The sequence below is a fragment of the Lithobates pipiens genome, unplaced genomic scaffold (assembly GCF_037356315.1).
Source record: "Lithobates pipiens isolate NorthernLeopardFrog02 unplaced genomic scaffold, aLitPip1_a1.2 Scaffold_25, whole genome shotgun sequence".
NCBI lineage: Eukaryota > Metazoa > Chordata > Amphibia > Anura > Ranidae > Lithobates > Lithobates pipiens.
In genome coordinates this window covers 130,659,620-130,682,960 of record NW_027507787.1, presented here as the reverse complement: position 1 = coordinate 130,682,960, position 23,341 = coordinate 130,659,620, and the positions used below count along the sequence as shown (strand labels likewise).

Below are 23,341 nucleotides of genomic sequence, written 5' to 3'. Positions count from 1 at the left end.
GTGCTATTTGATCACCTCTGGGGTTTGTATTTTTTGCTGAATAAAAAAAAAAGACAGAAAATTTGGCAAAAACACATTTTTCTTTGCTTCTGTTAAAATTTTTTGTAAATAAGTAAGTTTTCACCTTCACTGATGATGGGCACTGACAGACACTAATAAGACAGCCAACCATCCCCGCTGGGAGAACACAGTGATAATTGCTAGCAGCTATGACAGCCGCTAGCGATAATTGCATGTAAAATCTGACAGGCTGATTGTACAAAAGTTGATTAATTGATCAAATTGGGTACATTCAACCTGCCCATACATGGTTACATACATGGTTCAAATGTCGGCCATTTTCTGCTGAGTCAACCGAGATTTAAACCATCTATGGCCGGCTTAAGTCCTATAGTAACTAGCCTGTAGAGGAAAGATGTGTATACTTGCCTATTCCCTGGGCGTTCCAGTCTTGTCATGTGATCGGCTTCCAGCGATGACTTCAAGAGTGAGATCAGATCGTGGACAATAGCTGCAATGTCTGGGCGATGACATCACCCATAGGCTTACTATAGGGGCATCTGTTGTTGTCTCTCCCTCCTGTACCTTGAGGCTGAGAACCGATCATGTGACCAAACCGGAGTGCCCATGGAATAGGTAAATATACACAACTTTCCTCTACAGATTAGATATTATAGGACTTATAAAGGGGGGTGGGAGCATGTTTAAGATTAGACTGGACTAACAATTTAAGCATAAGACTGAAACCCCAAACCCCAAACCGACCATCAAGGACCGGCAGACCAAGAACCCAGCTATTACAGTTAACCAGCCACTATAAATTATATAAAAAAATGTAAAAAAAAAAATCAGGCGCTTGCTACAAGAATGGGCAAGCCTGACTACTACCAAGCTAAGAAATGACAAAACCAAATAAGCTTAGCTACCACCAATGGTGCCAGGAAAATCGTTGAAGATACGCCCATCAAATGTAGATAAAGCCTGAGAAGGCCAGTCACTATAGGTACAAGTTGGCCAGAATCAGAAAAAACAGCTGTTAGCCACTATACTGTATGATAAAACAAAACACTGCCCCTTCACTGATCAACAGCCAAAAGAGTGGTTTACAGCCCTTACTTGAGATACTGATATGTTATGCTGAGAAACACTTGTTGTTAGGGAAAGTGCTACAATAGACACATTTTGAAAAGGGGGAAAAGTGTAGCAAACACTATAGCAAAAGCCATTGAAAAAATATTTTAAATACTAAAACAGATAAATAAAATCAATCTTTCCCTTTCTATTGAACAAAAAATGTACAAAAACTGGAAGAATATATGTCAATATCCCTTAATGAAAGCATTTAAAATGCTCTTAAGTGTCAAAAGGAAACTCCAAAGGGGAGAACATACATACATAAACCAACAAGACGCCACCACAATATGTAAAGACTAAGCATGTCTGGTGGACAAAGAGCATGCAACTATGAGCTATACAGATGTAGCGATTGTCACTGTAAAATATTTAATCTCTTCTGTTATACTGTATTATACGGCCATTGATTAATCTTACATGAAATGACATTTAACAGATAAGTAGTCTGGGTAACTTATTGGGAAAGGCTACATCTGTACATATTGTGCAATCAGGAATGATGTGATGATCAGCGCGTGCACAGCAAGACATTGATCTTTTTATTTAGTTTATGTAGTGCAAGGAGGAGTGAATGCAAAGAACAAACTACCACAAAACAAGCTACTTTATAGCACAGAAAAAGCTAGCACCCGACCTCTATCTTTTGGCAAGTCAGAGTCTTGCGTTCTCACCCAGTTTATCAATTGTGGTGATAAGATCCGAAGGAACAAAAGAGTCCAAATCAGCATCCAGGATACCAAGAGGGTCCAGCTGAGCCACATGATGTCCACGTATCTATCCGTTTTGAAGAGGTAAGCCAAAGAAAACAAAAATCACAAAACAACATCACCTTTAAGGCTATAAATAATGCTCACCAATATCTGTGTGCCCCATTGCATCTTCATCCATGGAACCATTAAAAAAGACTTGATTAATGTCTAACGGGTCTAAACTTGCAGCATGATGCCCTCTGATCTACAAGCAAGGACAAAACCACTGGCTTATCATTTTTTTCTAAATATATGTAAATATTAAGTCTAAACTTGTTGAAATATCAGCAATGTAAATGCAGTATGCTCAGCATGTGCATTAAGAACTTTGAATCGCCATGTCCTTGTCCATCTCAAAGTCCTCCTTTACGTGGTTTGTGTTAAAAAATTAAAACACCTTGTTCCTGTCTACCAATAATGCTCCTGCAATGTCACCATGTCACACTTTTCTTCTGGTGACTGACATGGTCCGCTGTTTTAATCAGGAACTCCACCATCAAAATGCCATGCATCTATTGCTGGAGTAAATGCAAGTAGACAGAAAGTGGCTGCAACAAGGCTGCAGACGGTTGGCAGCTCTGAGATGCAGCAAAGAAATATACAAAGTTTTTTTTACAGACAAGTATTTTACAGAAGTGACAATCTATAATGTTACAAAGTGATTTAGCAAACTAAGTAATCAGTTAGAATTTGTATCTAAAGGGGCATCTCATAAAATTAGAATATCATCAAAAAGTAAATGTATTTCAGTAATTCTTTAAAAAAAGTGAAACTCATATTTTATATAGATGTGTTACACAGAGTGATATATTTCAAGCACTTCTTTCTTTTATTTTTGATGATTATGGCTTTCAACTAGCGACCGCCCAAAATTCAGCATCTCCGAAAATTTTATGATTACATAAGAACAATTTTTAAAAAAAAGCATGTCTAATACAGAAATGTTGGCCTACTAAATAATATGTCCATGTACAGTATAGTATGCATGCAATACTTGGTTGGGGATCCCTTTAGCATCAATGCGGCGTGGCATGGGAGACCATCAACCTGTGGCACTTAGCCTGAGGTGTTATGGAAGCCCAGGTTGCTTTGATAGCGGCCTTCAGCTCGTTTGCATTGTTGGGTCTGGTGTTTTTCATCTTCCTTTTGACAACACCCCACAGATTCTCTATGGGGTTTAGGTCAGGCGAGTTTACTGGCCAATCAAGCACAGTGATACCATGATCATTAAACTGGGGTTGCTACTTTTGGCAGCGTGGACAGGTGCCAAATCCTGAAATGCAACCTGGCTTTCCATAACACCTCAGCAGTGCCAGATCTGATCGCCTCCATGCCATGCCGCATTGATGCAGCAATTCATGCAAAACGATCCCCAACCAATTATTCAGTGCATACTATACCATGCATGGACATACTTTTCAGTAAGCCAACAGTTCTGTATTGAAAATCCTTATTTTTATTGGTCTTATGTAATATTCACATTTTCTGGGATACTTTGGGTTTTCACTAGCTGTAAGCCATATATATATATATATATATATATATATATATATACACACACACACACACACACACACACACAGTTTAAAAACAAATTGACCCCAAACCATTTTTGTTTGCCTTTAATTTCAAATATTATGTTGACATTATAACATGCCTATAGTAACCTACAATCATTAATTCTGTTTGAAGAGCTTTTGATAGCAGTTACTCAGCAGTTTACAACTGATGACTGCAATGGGCAGAAAAGTCTTGTTTACCAATACTGACAATTTTAGCTGAAGGAAAACAACAGGCAGGGCTAAGAGAGCCCTCTTGTCCCACTGGGAAATTGTTTCATTGGAAAAAATTAGGCAACAGTTAAATCAAACTAAGCAGTAGTAGCGCTGCAGTGAAAATCAGTGTTGCAATGCTCATGCCGACATTTATTGGGCAGTCAATAAAATGCTAATGCTGCAGAACAAAAATTCAAAGGATTAATGATACCGTACAATTAGTGAAAACATCCCTTCTGTTCTACAAGACACAAATTGAAATCAGTCTAATTAGTCACTGGGTAATGATTTATACCAGCTGTTCAGGATGGTGTAGTCATTTCAATGAAGGCCAAACACGCAACACCACAATACAACCATCAAATAAGTAAATATCTATTATTCAATTTCTTGGATTACCGGCTTTCTGTCTCTGAGTCACTATGTTGACTGGGAATGGGCATGTGTGCTAGAAGGAAATCTACTGGAGAGTTTGTCATGAGTTAGGCAAGTCATATATGATACAGAAGAACATTGACATTAAAAGACCTTAAGAAAACCAACAAACCAGCATAGCAAGATGCAGAATAAAAGCCAGGGAGTCTGTCCATCATGCCCCAATTAAAAATTAGTTGACTCCAAAAGCTTGTACAAAAAGTACGGTTTTCAATTTCTTTCGAAAGTCATTCTCAAGTCTCAGTTTCAGAGGCAAGGAGTTCCAAAATACAGCTCCTTGTACTTCACTCGTTCTCCCTCCAGATGTTTTCTTTCTAAATTTTGGAATCCTCAGTATGGCCAAATTTGACGATCTCAAGGATCGGGTAGGCACATACTGCTACAATGTTGAAGCACCCTTGGGCTTTCCCTCATTTTGCTAGTGTGTGATTTTTGATGCATTCTATATGGTATCATACCTTTGAGCTCTCACATCCCTGAAAATGTGTATGGTTGTAGCTGAATATGCAATTTTTGATTTTCACTCCCACCTGTATGTGACTATATTTATATATTTCTAAAGATCTCTGTGTATTTTAATTATATCACAGTATTGCCAATACAACATTTTGCAAGCTAAGCAAAATGTTATGGGAATAGAAACTTCCAAAAGTTCTTTTGCACCTGAAATTTGCATTTCTTGCTAAATATCCCAGAACAATAGAATGGCCTTGCTCTGACAGGCAAAATACAAGAAAATAATCACAATACTTAAAGTGTAAATAAACTCAAATCATTAAAAACTGTTATTACATGCAGTATTACTTTCTGTTCATACTTAGTCACTATACAATAAATATATGTGCAGAATGATGGTGAGTCCGGGGCTGGTCTATCAGAATCCCAGAAAAAATACTTAGTCACTATGGGATTCATTTTCTGTATTCTGCAAAAAAAGAAACAGGTTGCTCCTGCTGTCCACTGTTACTCCCTCTTTGTCTCTATCCCTGCTTCAGCCTGAGATTGTGTAAACCAGCCCTTGCCACATCTACTGAACATGCTCAAGTTTCAGTTCCCTTCTAAGCTGTTAATTCCCTCCTTTTTCTTATCTGTGCAGCCCCCTAGACTAAAGAGTCAAATATTTAAGCATATATAATCTGGGTAAATGACAGCCCACTCTCTCCCTCCTTCCTTCTCCATGTCCACTCAGCAGCTAAACACAATGGAGGCGGGGTTTTATATGTTGGTTTATAGAGGCTTCACCTCCCTGTAATTCTGAGCACCTACAAACAATAGACACAGGTTGGAGGGTTGTGAAACAGGCTGTGATGGGCAGTGCCTCCCCCTAGATAGCCAGCACCATATTTCTACACAAAAATAATGGATTTGAGTTCAAATGCATATTTGTATGGTAATTTAACACATTTATTTAATATTATGTATTTTCCCTCTGTAATGTATTCTTAAAGCTTTTTTTTTTTTTTTTTAACCTGCAACCTGCAGCAGAGGACTAGAAGCTGGGAAAGAGACCACTATATTTTAATGATAGAAAAGATACTTAATTTTTTTTTAATATATATATATATATATATATATATATATTACAATGCCATCATCCACGTACATAAAGAGAAGGGATAATGTTAATAAAACAGTTTGTGTTTAGTATCACTTTTAAGTGAATGTAAAGGCAAAACTAGTTCTAGATAGAACCCACTGTCAAGTTTTTAATGCTGTCCGTTTTCCAGCCATGGAGATGACCTTCTACTCATCCCCAAAGTGATTTTAAACCCTCAGAAAAAATTGAACCATATACAGTAATATACTGTATGTACCCTCTTGATTGATTCTATTACTCATTATCTGGCATTCAGCCATCCACTGTCCTGGACATGGACACCATGTAACTCATGCTGACAGTCCACCCCTTCTTGCTACCCATGAGCTGTGATTGACAGCATTGACCAAGCAGGCATTGCAAAGGGGGCGTGTCTAAACTAAAACCCTGCCCCAATGATCCCCCTTGCCCATCCCCTCTCCCCCTCCCAAATATACACGAGTTCCTGGAGCTTTACACGCAGTGTAGAATTCTGTTTAGAATATGTGTCTCTACTCCCAAACAGCCTTCTCCTGCTGTACACAATTCCCTGTACATCCAGCAAACAATTTGGCATACCTCGGATCACATCAGCCAGGCAAATGGCTGAGAAACTGTTGCACATCCCTAAAAAAAAAAAAACACAGCTGAGTCTTCTTATGACAGATAGACAGAGGAGGAAACTTCTACTACTTAGAGCTTGACAGGTAAAAGTTTCAGCAGAAAGGCCACAGTCAGTGCTGGAAAAGTCTGAGCTTCCTAAGCAGGGAGGAAGTAGCAGGTAGCAGACAGGTGGATCTCCACAAATGCTTCACAGGTTGTCACAGGGAAGGATTTTCCTTTGTGTGCAGCCTAGGGATCACTATCCCTGTAAAAGAGTCACAGCTAAAATCCATGAGAGATCCCATCCTCCTGCTGGGGAACATCAACTGCAAGAGAGCTTGAGGTTCTATCCTTAACATGATGTATGCAATAGGTCACAGTGAGCGGCATCAGAATGGAGTGTGCCACAGGTTGGTCTGTGTGTGCGTGTTTGTGTGTGTGCATGCGTGGCATATCTAAACCTAAGCTTCAGCAAGTTGTGGTGGTGGTGGTTGTGTTGTGGTAGCGGGGTTCCAGGCTGGGGAGTGGAAGTGTGTATTTGCAAGACAGCTGCGGCCAGCAAAGGTATGATGAGAGCCGGTGGCTGAGGTGAGCTGGCATGTATACTCCCATTCTGTGATGAGCTCTAAGACTAGTACACACCACTGACAGCTCAGAATGGAGCCTGCTGTGCTATCTTGTTCTGACAGGTGGGAAGCCCTCCACCAGAACACTCCGGTCAGCGCTCTCAGTCATTGGCTGAGAGCACTGATCAGGTGTGATTTGGCAGAACCAGCTGATGCCGGCCGACATTCGATCCATGTGTACTAGGCTTTACTGTTTTAAAAAGTGTTCACTTCAAGGACAGTATGTGACATCATGTCTCAGCCTAACCCTTTCTCTCAGAAATGCAAAGATGATGACTGACAAGAATTCTGCACACTAAAGTTGGTCATACACTGGCCATATAACTGACTTTTGTCAAAGGAGCCTACTGGAAAATTTTCGACTAAACAGCGGCTGCATTCAATTAGATGCAACCACAGTTCAATTATTTTGACAGCCAGCAAGGCTGTTACAGTACAATGACCACAGCAATAGATTCGTCCATCAGCATATGGCTAGGTTTAAGAGTACCCAAGTACACAAACAACGGATTCAGCACGCATGCATAACACTTTCACTATTATGAAAATTTTGATTCGAAATACATTTTTTTAGAGTTATCACCAAAACACGTGGTGAGGGTTAATATTCCAAATAGGACATTTTTTCCAATAAAGACAGGCCAAGAGGGGAATTCCCCTTACTTTGGAAGATATTTCCTTTGACTTTATGTTACATCACCAAGACAGGAAATGAAGGAAAAATCACAGCAAAGTCATATAGAATAAATACATACAGGGGTTTTAACTCTTCATTATGCTATACAAAAGAGAAACAAAAAAATAAAACAATTTTGTCTATACATAGGCTTTGTTTACTGCTTCTAGAACTATACACAGCATTACTCTTTCATTCAATTTTTCATATATCTTTGTAAAGAGTTTTCATACCTGGTAGGCTCTAATTAAGGACTGCACTGCCAAATGGTCCTCTACTAGCTTCTCTGCTTTGGCTGATGCCATAGCAAGGCCTTGACTTGGAATGAGAGAAGTTTTAGTGTGTAGATCTGCTTTTTGCATGTGATTGGTTTCATCAGTAGCTCCAAGATCTGCTGCTTTGCAAAAAAAAGCATCCCAAGACTGCACAATAAGGAGCAAAAACAACAATTGTTAGTTTATCAGGTATACGTAACCTGTCATTGCTTACTTATTCAATTCAAACAATTTAAAATTGTATGCCATATGGCACCTTATTAAAAATGAAAAAAAAGCAAGCATAGTCTAGCAGTTCAATAAAAATATAAGAGCAAGATGTATGATGGAAACTAAGGTTTTTGCTTGTGTTCAAAGTATTTCAATAAAATGACTACTGCTTGTAAATGTTAAAGTTAAAAGAGTGCATTATTGATACTTTTTCTCAGGAAGCTATAGCGTCACAAAGCTGTTCATTATGAAAATAACACAAGAGGAAAATGCAAAAGCATTATTTGGCGACAAGTAAAATCTATGACTCAGCATGATTTAAATGTAGATGTAATGTGTATCCATATCTGCAATGCATTAAGATGATTAAAAGATTATTTATATATACAATATACAAAATTGAACATCTTTTATGATTTGTAACCCGGACACTTAACACATTTAGAGATCAGGCAGCACAGACAAAATTTTGACCAGATATGATTTTATTGAAATCCCATATCTAAACCCAAGAACAAAAATGTAATAAATTACAGCTTACCAAGTCCTTAGATATGGTGCCTGAATTTGTTAATTGTTCTGGCTTGACAACTGGAGTGACAACACTCACTCACTATTCTGTATTTATTGAGGCGCAGCATTGTTACTCTAGGACAGGTTTGTTTGGTAGGACTACAGAACACTTCCCCCTTCATAACATAGCAGGAAAATGTTCTATAGTCAGAGAACATAGGAACCAATGTAAAATGATAACGATCAGTAGAGGCGGAGAGAATAGAAAGTTATCAGCTTACTAGATTTCTGGTAGGATCCACAGGTATTTTTTGTACTTATTAAATATATAACAAAGAGGATTGGAAAAGGGAAGTTAACATGACACTCCCATACAAAATAATGTGTATATAAAAACAGGGGATGCCCAACTAAATACAATAAAGTCTGGGATAAATGGTTACAAGAGACTGATACCTGTATCTAGAAAGCTTGGCATGCTGTCGGTGATATTTGAATGTTTATAACAGTACATTGCTATAGTGTAACAATTATTTCATGCTGTTATGTAAGACTATTCTTATATGTGATGTTACGATTGCTGTGAAGCAATTCCCATCTGTTTTGTGTTACATGCTACGATTGTAATCTCTGCATTAATGTTCAATAAAACCCTGTTTAATAAAATTATATATATATATATATATATATATATATATATATATATATATATAAACAAAATGCTTTCACTGGCATATTTATTAGACCAAAAAGATGTACAGTATAATAATTCTACAATATTATTTAAATCATACATTACAGCTGCCACTTTTAAGATGTACTAGACAAATGACACTACAAGCCTATCCTGACAGTTTTCCCAACTAGAAATTCCATTACAAGTCTGGTCCTCATCAACTCATGATGAAGCCTGTCATAGTAGGAGAACATCACTGAGTAATACTGCTGCGGTTATCGATTATTTGGAAAAACTGGAATTCTCTTTGTGAAAATAGCAGATATTTTTCAGTTACTTAAAACAAATGTAGAAATATAAAAAAAAAAAAAACACAAACATACACACATACACCATCCCCCTATCTAGAAAATTGCAGAGAAATATTCATTAAAGTTTTCTAACACAGAAATAACATAAATTATGATTACTTTTAAATACTCTGAGTAGTATAATAAGCCTCTCTCTTTAATTCACTGGGCAGGTTGGAAATGAGATAAATTATCTACAACATGCCCTTAGCCCTCTGCAAATCCCTTTGGAAATTATCCCATTTCTCCACATAGCCTCTGGGCTGAAATGACACTTTCTAAGGCTCCATGCACACTGAAGCTCAAAAAAGCTTTTTCTGGACGCCAGATGGCTGGCAGAAAATGCTGGTTGAAAAACCTGCTTTTAACAGCGTTTTATACTAGCGTTTATGAGCGTTTTCAATAAAAATACACAGAGGACACTCCAAAAATCCCACAGTGCATTCCAAACTCCCACAATGCATTGAAAAAATAGAATGCCGAACACTAATTAACGCGTGTTTATGAGCGTTTGTTGTTTTGTGGTGGCGAAAAATGGCACTTTGAACGCAAATTTCTGGCATTCAGAATAAAGCCCATAAACTCCACTGCTCATTAAAGCTAAAAAACCTCCATCTGTACATGGACACATAGGCTAACAGAGTGGAGTTTATGGGCTTTTAAAAAAAATGCCCAAACTCCAATAAACTGCAGTATTTGAGCTCCAGTGTGCGTGGAGCCTTACACATAAGTACAACAGGTTCAGTCATTACTTTCCTTCTCTTATTTTTATATTTTTTTGTTTTTCATTCTTTATTTTTACATTTTTGTTTTATTCCTATTTTATATCTTATTTTATTATACTTTATCATACTCTAAAATACTCAGAATGGGTTTTTGACAAGCAATCTAGAATTGTTAAAATGTTAAACTGTAAAATGGTCCAACTGTTCATCCATGCGTAACAATTACTATTATGTTAAGAGTATTATTATGAGATGAACAGCACATACTATATTCACCATTCTTCCAATATAAGCTTTTTTTTGACACATTCTGTACGATAACCTCTTATTTGTACAGATTATCCAGAAAATAAAAAATTATAGGGAAAAAAAAGCATTTTTATTTCATAGGCATATTTCAGAAAGTTTGCAGTACTTTTAGCACTATGTGACTTTCATTGCATTCTAAGACTTCCCTAATTAGCATTTGCTAAATATATGCAAGACCATTTGTCCCATGTGAAAGCTATCTCAATGCAAAACTCTGTGCTGTGTACGGTATAGATAAACCTTCCTTCTCTTTAACCATCTAACCTCCAGAAGGTTTTATCCCCAGTACTGTGCTACTTTAATGAATTGCTTGGTCATGCAACACTGTACGCAAATGAAAATGATATAATTTGTTTTTATACAAATAGAACTTTCTTGTGGTGGTATTAAAAACATACCAAATATTTTAAATGAAAAAACGTTTTTTCCTTAGTTTGTATTATAAAATATTGCAATCAAATAATATTTATTCATAAATGTAGGCCAAAATGTAGTCTGTAGCATTACTTTGGTGAAAAAAAACAAAAAAACCCATATCAGTGTATATTATTTAGCCTGTGTGAAAGATATACACTATATTATCAAAAGTATTGGGGCAACTGCCTTTACACGCACATGAACGTTAATGGCATCCAAGTCTTACTTCATAGGGTTCAATATTGAGTTGGCCCACCCTCTGCAGCTATAACAGCTTCAACTCTTCTGGGAAGGCTGTCCACAAGGTTTAGGAGTGTGTCTATGGGAATGTTTGACCATTCTTCCAGAAGTGCATTTGTGAGGTCAGGCACTGATGTTGGATGACAAGGCCTAGCTTGCAGTTTCTGCTCTAATTCCGCCCAAAGGTGTTCTATCGGGTTGAGGTCAGGACTGTGCAGGCCAGTAAAGTTCCTCCACCCTAAACTTGCTCATCCATGTCTTTATGGACCTTGCATTTGTGTGACAAAATATTTTTTATGTTTATTTATGACACTGTGTTGTTAGAGATTTTTTACGCTGCACTTTTTCATACTATAGATACAGTTGTGCTCATAAGTTTGCATATCCTGGCAGAATTTATGATTTCTTGACCATTTTTCAGAGAATATGAATGATAACAAAAAAACTTTTCTTTCACTCGTGGTTAGTGTTTGGCTGAAGCCATTTATTATCAACCAACTGTGTTTACTCTTTTTAAATCATAATGAAAACAGAAACGACCTAAATGACCCTGATCAAAAGTTTACATACCCTGGTGATTTTGGCCTGATGACATGCACACAAGTTGACACAAAGGGGTTTGAATGGCTTTATATAACATGATATATATATTTTTTTTTAGCAGAGACCCTAGAGAATAAAATGGCATTTGTTGCAACTTTTTTTTATCTCACACGGTATTTACGCACCAATTTTTCATGCTTAAAAAAAAAAACAGTAAAGGTAGCCCAATGTTTTCCCATAATGTGAAAGATGATGTTAAGCCGAGTAAATAGATACCCAACACTTCACACTTCAAAATTGCACATGATCGTGGAATGGCGTCAAACTTTGGTACCTTAAAATTCCCATAGGTGACGCTTTCAATTTTTTTTACTGCAGCTGCATGCGCAGAGCTAACCAAGATGGCTGCTTAATCTCAGAGCTCCATCCCGCTCCGCTCGCTTGACACTCCCTGCATGGAGCAACATCACCCAGGAGCAGATCTAATGGCACTGGAACACAGGGAAAGCCTGCCGGCACAATTTCATGCCACTGGGGATGGTGAAAAGAGGCCTGAAAGCACAGTTTTAAGCCGCCTCAGAGACATCAGCAGCTTCCAAGATGGCGGCGGAACGGCCGCTACATAAAGCAGTCACCTCAGGGGCATCTCTCTCCTCTTCATGACGGGACACATTCAAGAAGAGGTATGTGGCAGAGTACCAACCACCACATCCACTGGTGGGACCCTTATCTCAAGTGTCCCTTCTTAATCAAGCTCAGAATGAGATGATGATGCCCCCCTCATCTGCAGCCTCCCCTTGGCAGACTGTGACATACCAGGCCAGGGAGCCTCACACCCCCCAGCACCAGGATATCTCCCTCATGCTTGCCAGCAGATTTGCTGAAATGTTAGATAGGGGGTTAGCACAGACTGCAGCCAGAATCACTACTGACGTTAAAATGGATCTCCAGATGCTGGGCTTTCGCATTGAAACCATTGAGAACAGAGTGGATTCCACAATCACAAGGGTCAAACAAAATACCGATCGTATCCAAGATTTACATGACCAACTAGACACTGCCATGACAAAAATTGATGACCTTGAAAACTTATCCTGAAATTAAGCCTTCTGGACCTGAGGCCTCCCTGAGACCGTTACAGACATACCGGGAAGCACTGCACTCCCTCATTAAATCCCTCATTACTGATGTTAGACCACACAAAATGGAGCTTGATCGAGCTTATAGAGCTCTAGGAGCCGCCCCCCCCCCCCCCCCCCCCGTCCTGATGGTCTACCCTGAGATATTGTGGTAAAATCGCACCACTATAATATTAAAGAAGAAGTTGTGCGGAAATCCAAATTATGGGTCACCCAGTTCAAATTTATGCAGACATTTCGCTGGTGCTTAAACCTCTACTGACGGTTTTAAACACAGAAAAACATCAAGTACCGATGGCTGTTTCTATTCCGTCTGAAGTTCGAGTAGTATAACAAGCCCTTCAGATTTTCCTTGTTCCAGGAAGGTGAATATGTTCTACAGAAACTGGGCCTCATTTCCATGGATCTACCCTCACCAATGAAAACCTCATCCTCAAGTCTATCCAAGCGCCCACCCTCATCTAGCCCATTCACATCCCTATGGCCGAAGCCTAAAAGCAAGAAGGCCAAAGGACTACCTCCCTGATCTAATGGTTTGCACCTTCTCTTTTCTACAATCCCTTCACAGGGACTGGGTCCACTCTGCCCTTTTGGCATTAATGCCCACTTGGACTCCCTCAGAGGGGTCCTACCACTAATCCACTGCTGGAACCTACAGACCCCCCTGCTTCTCTAATACCCACCCATGGATTACTGGTTTGTAAACTAACCTCCTACAAGCACCCTACTTTCTAGGTTATGGACAAGTTCAATATTTCCCTATACTTCCGTTGGACGGTAAATACTGGACTCGGAGGCGCTTCTCCTAGGGGGTTATACGATGCAGAGAGGATTGACGCCGGAGGACCCCAGAAGATGAGGATCGGGGCAACTCCGTGCAAAACGAACTGCACAGTGGAGGCAAGTATGACATTTGTTATATAAAAAAAAAAAAAAAAATCCTTACAATCACTTTAAGCACTGGGTAACTGATAAGTGAACTGGTTTTGATGCTGAAAAGCAATCATCTTTAGGCTGGTAAGAAAACTTCCTGGGTTAGATCCCATATATCCAACTTTATAACAGCTGCCTTTGCTTGGCTTAACTGACAGCATATTACATCACAGTAGATTTTAAGAACTATCGTTAACCACTTGCCGAACGCCAATATACATACTTACTTTGAGGATATCGTTGTTATGGCAGCAGCTAGCTGCCATAACCCTGGTTTTCTCCTGTTCGGCCAGCTACAAGATAAAAGTAGTCTCTGTGGGGATTCACCAAGAGATCACTATTATCTGTGGCAGGAGAGGGCTCTCCGCCGCTTACCAGAGCCGTTGGCAGTGGCGAACGGATGCTCTCGGTGGCTGTGCATGGAGACGAGGGAGGGGAAGATGGCACCCACCCGTTTCCTTGAAATTGCAGGGCGGAAGTGACGCAAAAAAGTCACTTCTGCCCATAGCTCTTAAAGGGCCATTTAAAAAAAAAAAAATTTTTAAATTACATAAAAAAAAAAAAATGTTATTGCATTTTAGTGTAAATATGAGATCTGAGGTCTTTTTGGCCCCATATCTCATATTTAAGAGGTCCTGTCATGCTTTTTTTTTTCCTATTACAAGGGATGTTTACATTACCTGTAATAGGAATAAAAGTGACACCATTTTTTATTTTTGTAAAAAAGTAAAAATAAAAAGGTAAAATAAATAAGAAAAAAAAATGTTTAAACGAGCCCCATCCCGCCGAGCTCGCGTGCAGAAGCAAATGCATACATGAGTAGCCCCCGTATAAGAGAATGGTATTCAAACCACACATGTGAGGTATAGCCACGATCGGTAGAGCAAGAGCAATATTCCTAGCCCTAGACCTCCTCTGTAACTGAAAACATGCAACCTACAGGATCTTTTAAACATCACCTATGGAGATTTTTAAGGGTAAAAGTCTGTTGCCATTCCATGAGTGGGCGCAATTTTGAAGTGTGGCATGATGGGTATCATTTTACTTGGCGTAACATTATCTTTCACAATATAAAAAAAAAAAAAAATTGGGCTAACTTTACTGTTGTCTTATTTTTTAATTAAAGTGTATTTTTTCCAAAAAAGTGTGCTTGTAAAACCGCTGCGCAAATACGGTGTGACAGAAAGTATTGCAATGATAGCCATTTTATTCTCTAGGGTGTTAGAAAATAAAATGTATAATGTTCGGGGGTTCTATGTAATTTTCTAGCAAAAAAACAAAACATTTTTTAACTTGTAAACACATCTAAAAAAAGAGGCCCGGTCCTTAAGTGGTTAAAATTTTTTAAAGTTTATTCAAACTCCCCATATTACCATGTGCATATAGCACTGGGTTCCATTATGATTAGTGACCCCCTTGTCCCTAAAATATATGTTTATATGCTGTTTGTAACCCCACCCCTTTCTGAAGCCCAAATTATGGGCGTTTCTGTGGGGGGAGGAACAGCCAGCACAGAGTCTTGCCCTCCTAAGCTGAGTGATCTGCCATTGTTATTAAAGAACAATCAGTGTTGCTTGTACATTCATATTAGTGAAAGACCTCTCACAGGTGCGGCTCTGTGTAATATCTGCCCTAGCCTGTATGAAGGAAAAGCAGATGCAGCTGTGAGTGATCTTTTACTATTATAAATGAATGATAGGTGCTGCTTGTTTATTCATAACAGTGACATATCACTTAATGCTGCAGTGCTGTGTCATCAGACAGCACTGCACAATGTGTGAGCATTCGGTTTTATGCATAAACGATCAACAATGTCTGGCCAGTGCTATGTATGACACAGCCCAACAGCGCTGATCATTCATTTATTAAACTGAAAGCTCACTCAGCACTGCAACACTGTGTGATCCACTGGCTGGGCTGTGTATGAAGCAGTCAGTAATAAACACAGCTCTGTAAGCAGAGTATTTTTTTTATTTATTTTTTCTATGATTGGCATCCCGTGTCTCCAGAGTGGCCCCTGCTGTGAAACCAAAGCTGTTAAATATAAATCTCCTTTCTATAGCAGTGTTGTCGACCGAGGGGGAAAGACCTGCTCGACCACGCTGCTTAAGAACAGAGCAGGATCTCAAATTTTCCAACAAAAAAATCTGATCTGACTTTTTCTGATTTTTTGTAGAGAATTCCAATTGGACAAAGTGCCACACATGCGCAGATCAAATTACGAGACCAAAGCTATTGGCTACTAGCCTCAACATAGTGCTGTCATAACGAACAATCATCATCACGTTCAAAACGATCGGATTTTCCAACAGCTTTGTCCGACCGTGTGTATGCAACACCAGTTTAGGACAAAATCCATCTGAAAAAAATCAGACGGATTTTGTTGTCGGAATGTCCGACTGTGTGTACAAGGCATAAGAGACAGATTTGAATGGAACCAAGTGGTATAGAGGCTAGCACTCTCACCTAGCAGTAAAAAAGGGTTGCTGATTCGAACCCCAACCACGACACTACCTGCCTGGAGTTTGCATGTTCTCCCTGTGCCTGCGTGGGTTTTCTCTGGGTATTCCGGTTCCCTCCCACACTTCAAAGACATGCTGGTATCTTAATGAGATGCAATGTACAGGGATAGGGATAAGTATAAATATGCACACTCACTCAGGTTGAACTGGATGGACTGGTGTCTTTATTCAACCTTACTATGTAACTAAGTTCTATACACATTTGATCCCCTAGATCAGGGGTCTCAAAACTTTTCAAAGGGCCACTTTATTAGCCTTAAGACTTTAGGAGGGCTGGATTGTGGCCAGCAGGGGCAGAAAATGTCATGGGCCCAGCATCAGTGAGAATAAATATGGGCTCAGGGTTAGTGGTCAATAGGAGGAGGAGTATACCCCCCTATTAGTAGGATGAAAAGTATCCCATCATTGGTCTCAGTGGAAGATATAGGGCTCCATTGTTGGTGTCAGTGGGAGGAATAGTGCCTCATATTAGTGGTATGAATTGTACCCCAAGGGCCGGATAAAGGCTAGCAAAGGGCCACACCTGGCCCTCGGGCCGCTGTTTGGAGACCCCTGTCCTAGATAATTAAATACATAATTATTTTTAGCGACATTGCTTCTTTAAGTCATAACTCAGTGACATACGTATACACAAAAATATATTTTTTTTGCTTTGGATAGAGTAGGAAAGTGTTAAACTCCTATTTGGTTATTTTCTGCTGTAAGTGACCTGCTGGGGAGACTCCCATTCAGCTCCTGTCCTGCAGGTGCTACAAGAAGTGAGAGGAAATCACCCCAATGTAAGAGTTACTATACCTCCATCTTAGACAGTTGTCACCAGAGCACTTGGCCCCATTCAGTCAATGTGACAATGGTCACCATAAAAAAATGGTAGGGTGAATCTTCCCAGGGAGTTCAACCCTTCTACATGTTATCCAAAATAAAAAATTGCCTTTACATACACTCTAATGCAGAGATGTAGTTTTATCTAAAATTGTGAATTATTTCTGTAAGATACATTTACAGTGTAATTTAAAGTTAAAGTGACTCTAAAGGCTAAAAATGTTTTACCTTAATGCATTCTCCACATTAAGGTAAAAAAAAAAAAAAAAAAAAAAACAAACCTTTAAAAGCTGTTCTGCCAACATCCCCTAAATACTCATCAGAGCCCGATTTGGTCCAGTGTTGTGACCGCGAGCTGCAGCACTGCTCTCTTTCCCTCTCTCCCATTGGCTCCCTCAAATACTGTAAAAGGGGGCGGGGGGCAGGGCCAAGCCACACTGTGTGTGTCAATGGACACACATAGTCCAGCTCGGGAGTAAGGATGCACAAGAGTCCCCAAAGTAAGCGGCAGGGGACCCTAGAAGAGAAGGTTATTGGCCACTCTGTGAAAAACCATTGTACAGAGCAGATAAGTATAAAATCTCTATCATTTTAACAATAATTTAAAAAAATAAAAATAACGCACGCTTCAAAAATGGGGGTTTGAACCCCATTTTTTAACATGCATCTCTTCTCTATACGACAAACCTAAGGCATATATTAAATATGCCGGTTATAAATCTGACTTGATCACTATTGGGAGAGGCACCCGTCAGGGATGTCTCCTCTCCCCACTATTATTTGCTCTTCTTATGGAGCCTCTTGCCCAAATGATTATGTATTTATTTATTTAAGGTACTTATATAGCGCCGTCAATTTACGCAGTGCTTTACATATACACTGTACATTCACATCAATCCCTGTCCCCAAGGAGCTTACAACCTAAGGTCCCTAACATTCATACATACAAGGGCCAATTTAGAAAGGATCCTATTGATTAGATCAGACCCAAATATTAAAGGAATTCAATTAGGTGGACATCACCATAAAATTTGCCTTTTCGCAGATGACATTTTACTCTTTATAACCACGCCTCATATCACAGCATCCAATTTTCTTTCTATCTTAAACCATTTTTCACACATTTAGGGCCTGTCAGTTAATCATCAAAAATCGACTGCACTTAATATTTTCCTACCCCCTACAGATTTACAATTAGCTAAAGGACAGCTTTCCTTTACCTGGACTCCACATCGACTCTTACAGTATATTTGGGCATACAACTTACAGCTAAAGTCACTCAGTTGTATTCGGCCAATTTCCCTCCACTACTAAAACAAGTCACTGAACTATTAACACAATGGTCCTCACTTTCATTATTGTGGATAGGTAAGATTAATGCAACCAAGATGGCTATATTACCCACATTTTTATACCTTTATAGAGTTTTGCCTGTCTCAGTCCCATCCCATTTTCTATGACTTCTCCAAGCAGAATTACTTCTTTTATCTGGGGTACAGCTAAATCTCGCACTTATAAATCCACCCTTTAACTCTCAAAACTACACGGAGGTTTACGCCTACCTAATATCTCAGTCTATTATCACAAAGCTCACCTAGCACATTATCTAAATATCATGTGTTGGAGGAAACCCCATTATGGGTAGCAATTGAATCTGTTGACTATGACCCCATTTTGGTTGCTAACATGCTAAGTGTGCGTCGGATTGATCGCACCCCTATTCACAATCCTATCATAAAACTAACAATCTAGAACAAATTCAAAACCCCCCACGCCCTTTAAATCACCCCATATAGCACTTCTTTCTTTTTTTAAACCCCACTTTTTATCCTGCCTGGATTTCCCCCATTTCTTTTAAAGATTCCCAGTTATACAAATTTCTATCCACATCTTCCTTCCACTCTTTTCCTACCTTATCTGAGACCTATGGACTTCCTCAATTGGGACTATTTTGCTATCTGCAAATTAAAAAAAATGTTCTTACCATATCTTAAGTCCGATATTTCATTCCGCCAGATGACGCGTTTTGAATATATATATATATATATATATATATATATATATATATATATATATATATATATATATATATATATATATATATAATTATGCCCCCCATTCTAGAGGACTTGTTTTGATTCTCTACAAACAATTCTTAACCATTTCCAACACTAGCCCCCCTTCTTATATTTCTAAATGGGAACAAGACCTGAAACATAAATTTGATGATGCTGAATGGTCCAGCATATGGTCTGCAACAAAATCTGGATCATCTAATGTTGTCATAGTGGAAGCAATCTATAAAGTTCTCACACAGTGGTATCTAGTTCCTGCTAGGATAGAGAAATACGCTCCCAATTATCCTACAGTTTGTTTTTGTGGCTGTTCTGATGCTGGTACATATTTTCATATATGGTGGGATTGTCCGGTAGCGCAAAAATCTTAGAAAGCTGTCTTCGATTTAGTTTTGAAGGTGCTCAAAAGCACTATACAACTGGATCCTGCTACAGCCCTTTTAAAATTTGAAACCAGACGGAATTACTCAAAGTCAATTTTGCCTCCTTTTACAGGTTCTAACAGCCACAAAAACTATTGCTAAGGGTTCGAAAACCCAATCTCCGGTTATAGCTGAAATTGTTCACATAGCCAATAGAGCCTTGTACATGCTAAAATGGAAGCCACTGAACATGATAGAATATATACATTTTAAAAAACTTTGGCAGCCTTGGGTTAAACATTGTTTACCATCAGATTCTGATGACACATTACTATTTCCCTAGTAACATTACCTCGTTTACCAGATCTACATTCTTACATTCAGTGGGAGTGACACTACCTCTACGAATCTTACCTTTTACTATTACTATACCCTTTTCCCTTTTCCTTATCTTTTTTTTACTTTCTACTCTATTTCTGAGTCTTCTGGTTTACTTTCTTCTTTCTTTTGTATTATACTTTTTCCTCTCTCCTCCACTCATATGTGGTACAGTGCCTTTCAAAAGTATTCACTCCGCTTGGCATTTTTCGTGTTTTGTTGACTATTAACTATGTTGGTATTAACATGGATTGTTTGAGGATTTGTATCTTTTAATTAGTGTTTGGGGTCATTGTCCTGCTGGAAGGTGAACTTCCGTCCTAGACTCAAATCACAAAAGTGGTAAAGCTGAACTAAAGTTGTTTCTTGTAAGTAGTATACAGGATATAACCTAAATAACTGTAAGAAACTATGGGCCTTTCTAAAAGTGATCTAGATGAAGGACTGGATAAAAAAAAAAAAATCTTTGTAAAAAAAAAACAAAAAAAAAACTGTAGTATAAATAGTTCAGAAAACTGTGAGGTTTGGCTAAGAAGTTCAAAGTCCTTCAATATGGCTTTTCTGGGAAAAAATACACCAACCAAACATTAACCAACAGAGCTGTAACCTATAAAAGTTGTTTATGATTAGCAGGCTTTCATGCACTTACTGTAATTACTGAGCCTCTCGGTCTGCAGCTAGGGACTCACAATTTAAACTGCTTATGTACAATAAGAGTGATTAATGAGATGAAAGAGTGAAGCAGCACAATCCTCTGACCTCTTACTTCTCATTCTGCTGCAACAAATTAACTTAGGTCAGATCAGCACATATGGAGTATACATAAGCCAATTCATGACACATCTATTTAAGGGAATGTATAGCATCTGCAATGCTTTAAAAATACAAGTCAAAAAGATTAACCGAGGTAATAAAATACAGCATCACACACACACACACACTTAAGGAGCCATAGTTGTTCATTACCTAAAGCTGCACAATTATTCATCTCGAGTCAACCCCTCTCACGATCTCCATTGCAGAGTTTGCAGATTCTTTCAAATAACAAGTGGAGAGACTTATCTGCCCAATCAGCTGTCAAAAGAAAACATCCAGGCAGTCTGCCAAGTTTTTAAAATGAAAGATTGTAACCAACTTCCTTCTTAGAGCAAAGGGAAACTTCTGTGTGTAAAGAAGAAAATCGGGCAGTCTGACAAGTTTTTAAACATGTAAATGCAGGAAGTTCCACTTAAAGTGGAGGTTCACACAAAAATTAAACCTCCGCTTTTCAGAACCCTCCCTTGCTCCGGTGTCACATTTGGCATCTTTCAGGGGGTAGGGGGGTGCCGACACCTAAGACAGGTATTTGCACCCACTTCTGGGCATAGACTCCAACGTAAGTAATATATATGTAAATGTGTGCATGGTACAGTCCACACATTTTTTGAATTTTCTGCCAGGAAAACCCAGCATTCATACACCAATGCTGTGTGTGTATCCTAACAGTTTTATGCCATTTTGTGTCGTTTTGGCTTTTTGTTTGGGGTCATTATATGCTGGATGACAAATCCTCTCCCTAAACTCAGGTTTCTTTTACAGCATCAGGTTTTTAACAGGATTCTCTGTTATTTGACTGCTTTCATTCCATCTGTTATAAGCCTTTCAAGGTCTACTGTAGATAAATACTAATGTATCCATGGTGTCTGTTGCAACACCAGGGATACATTACCTTTTGGGTATGTTGATATGTATTATCATACCTCCCAACTGTCAAGTCCTGGGGTCCTGTGGATATGAGCTGAAGTCCATGAGCCCACTGCCAAAACAAGCTCTAGCAGTGGGCTCCACTCAGTGGGATACAGTGTGTACTCTCTTGCTTCTCCCCCTCCACTTCAATCTTCTTCTCAGTCATTTATTGCTAGGATCATGGCCATCCTAGAGACTAATGACGTGCTTCGCAGGCGCCCAATCTGCCGTCCGACTCTGGCTCCCCTCAAATATCCCCCCTTCCTGCATTTTCCCTCCCTGCCTCTCCACCCTGCTTAACCATGCCCCTTAAGCCCCTCCCACAGTAAACATTCTGACCCACCCACTTCATGCTTACGGCTCAAGTGTCCCTCATTCTCAAGTTCTAAAGTTGGGATGTATGTATTATGACCATTTGTATGCTACTTATGGAATAGATGCTAGATGTGGTCTGCTTACTTATATTTGTTTTGTGTGTATATATATATATATATATATATATATATATATATATATATATATATATATATATATAGCTGATATTTTTGGAGGTTTATCACTTTGACACCCTTCTTGGATGTATTTCCTTTAACTAAACATTCTTTAGAGAAGATTGGTGGGGGACTGTGGCTTAGTGTCGGCGTTCCCCAATGAGGGAGCGATCACAATGTCAACAAACTGGGGTCATGCAGAGGTCCAGCTCTCTTCTCTCCTCACAGCAATAGAGTGTGAGAGGAGAGAAGAGAGATCGAGTGTCAAACAGTGAATTGTCAGTGATTTGCATAGTACTACAGTGCCCAGCAGTGCCGTACAGAGCCACACAAGTGCCACTACAGTGCTAATCTGTGCCCTACAGTGCAACTACACTACCCATCAGTGCCACTAGTGCCAGTGAACTACCCATCAGTGCCACTACAGTACCCATCTGCGCTACTACAGTACCCATCAGTGCCACTAAAGTGAGTTGTCAGTGATTAGCATAGTACTACAGTGCCCAGCAGTGCCGCACAAGTGCCACTACAGTACCCATCTGTGCCACCAGTGCCACTAAACTACCCATCAGTGTCACTACAGTGCTCATCTGTGCCATCTCTGCCACTTCAGTGCCCAGCTGTGCCGTCAGTGCTCCAGTGCCACACCAGTGCCCAGTGTCCCTACAGTGCCCATCTGTGCCACCAGTGTCACATCGGTGCCACCAATGCCCATCAGTGCCATGTCAGTGCTCCATCAGTGCCATGTCAGTGCTCCATCAGTGCCATGTCAGTGCTCCATCAGTGCCATGTCAGTGCTCCATCAGTGCTACATTTGTGGCAATACAGTACACATTTGTGCCATCAGTACCACATCAGCGTCACTAGAGTGCTCATCTGCACCACTACAGCGCTCATCTGCCCCACTACAGTACCCAATAGTGCACATCAGTGCCCATAAGCGTTTTCTTATTAGTGCCACCATATCAGTGGATCCTCATCAGTGCAGCCTTATCAGTACCCACCAGCAGTGCAACCCCATCGGTACCCACCAGCAGTGCAACCTCATCGGTACCCACCAGC

General features: G+C 39.4%; 1 protein-coding gene across 4 annotated transcripts in view; it reads right to left on the bottom strand.

Moving 5' to 3' along the window:
• OGDHL (oxoglutarate dehydrogenase L) overlaps positions 1-23,341 on the bottom strand; it is a 344,487-nt gene that overhangs the window by 219,515 nt on the left and 101,631 nt on the right. For 3 of the 4 annotated variants that reach the window (XM_077454880.1, XM_077454884.1, XM_077454882.1), the window contains 2 exons: positions 7,808-7,996; positions 1,806-1,908 (listed from right to left, as the gene is read on the bottom strand). In XM_077454880.1, the coding sequence (XP_077311006.1) occupies positions 1,806-1,908; positions 7,808-7,996 (292 nt within the window). Of the gene's footprint in view, positions 1-1,805; positions 1,909-1,988; positions 2,089-7,807; positions 7,997-23,341 lie in introns of all 4 variants that reach the window. The other variant, XM_077454883.1, reaches the window with a different exon arrangement.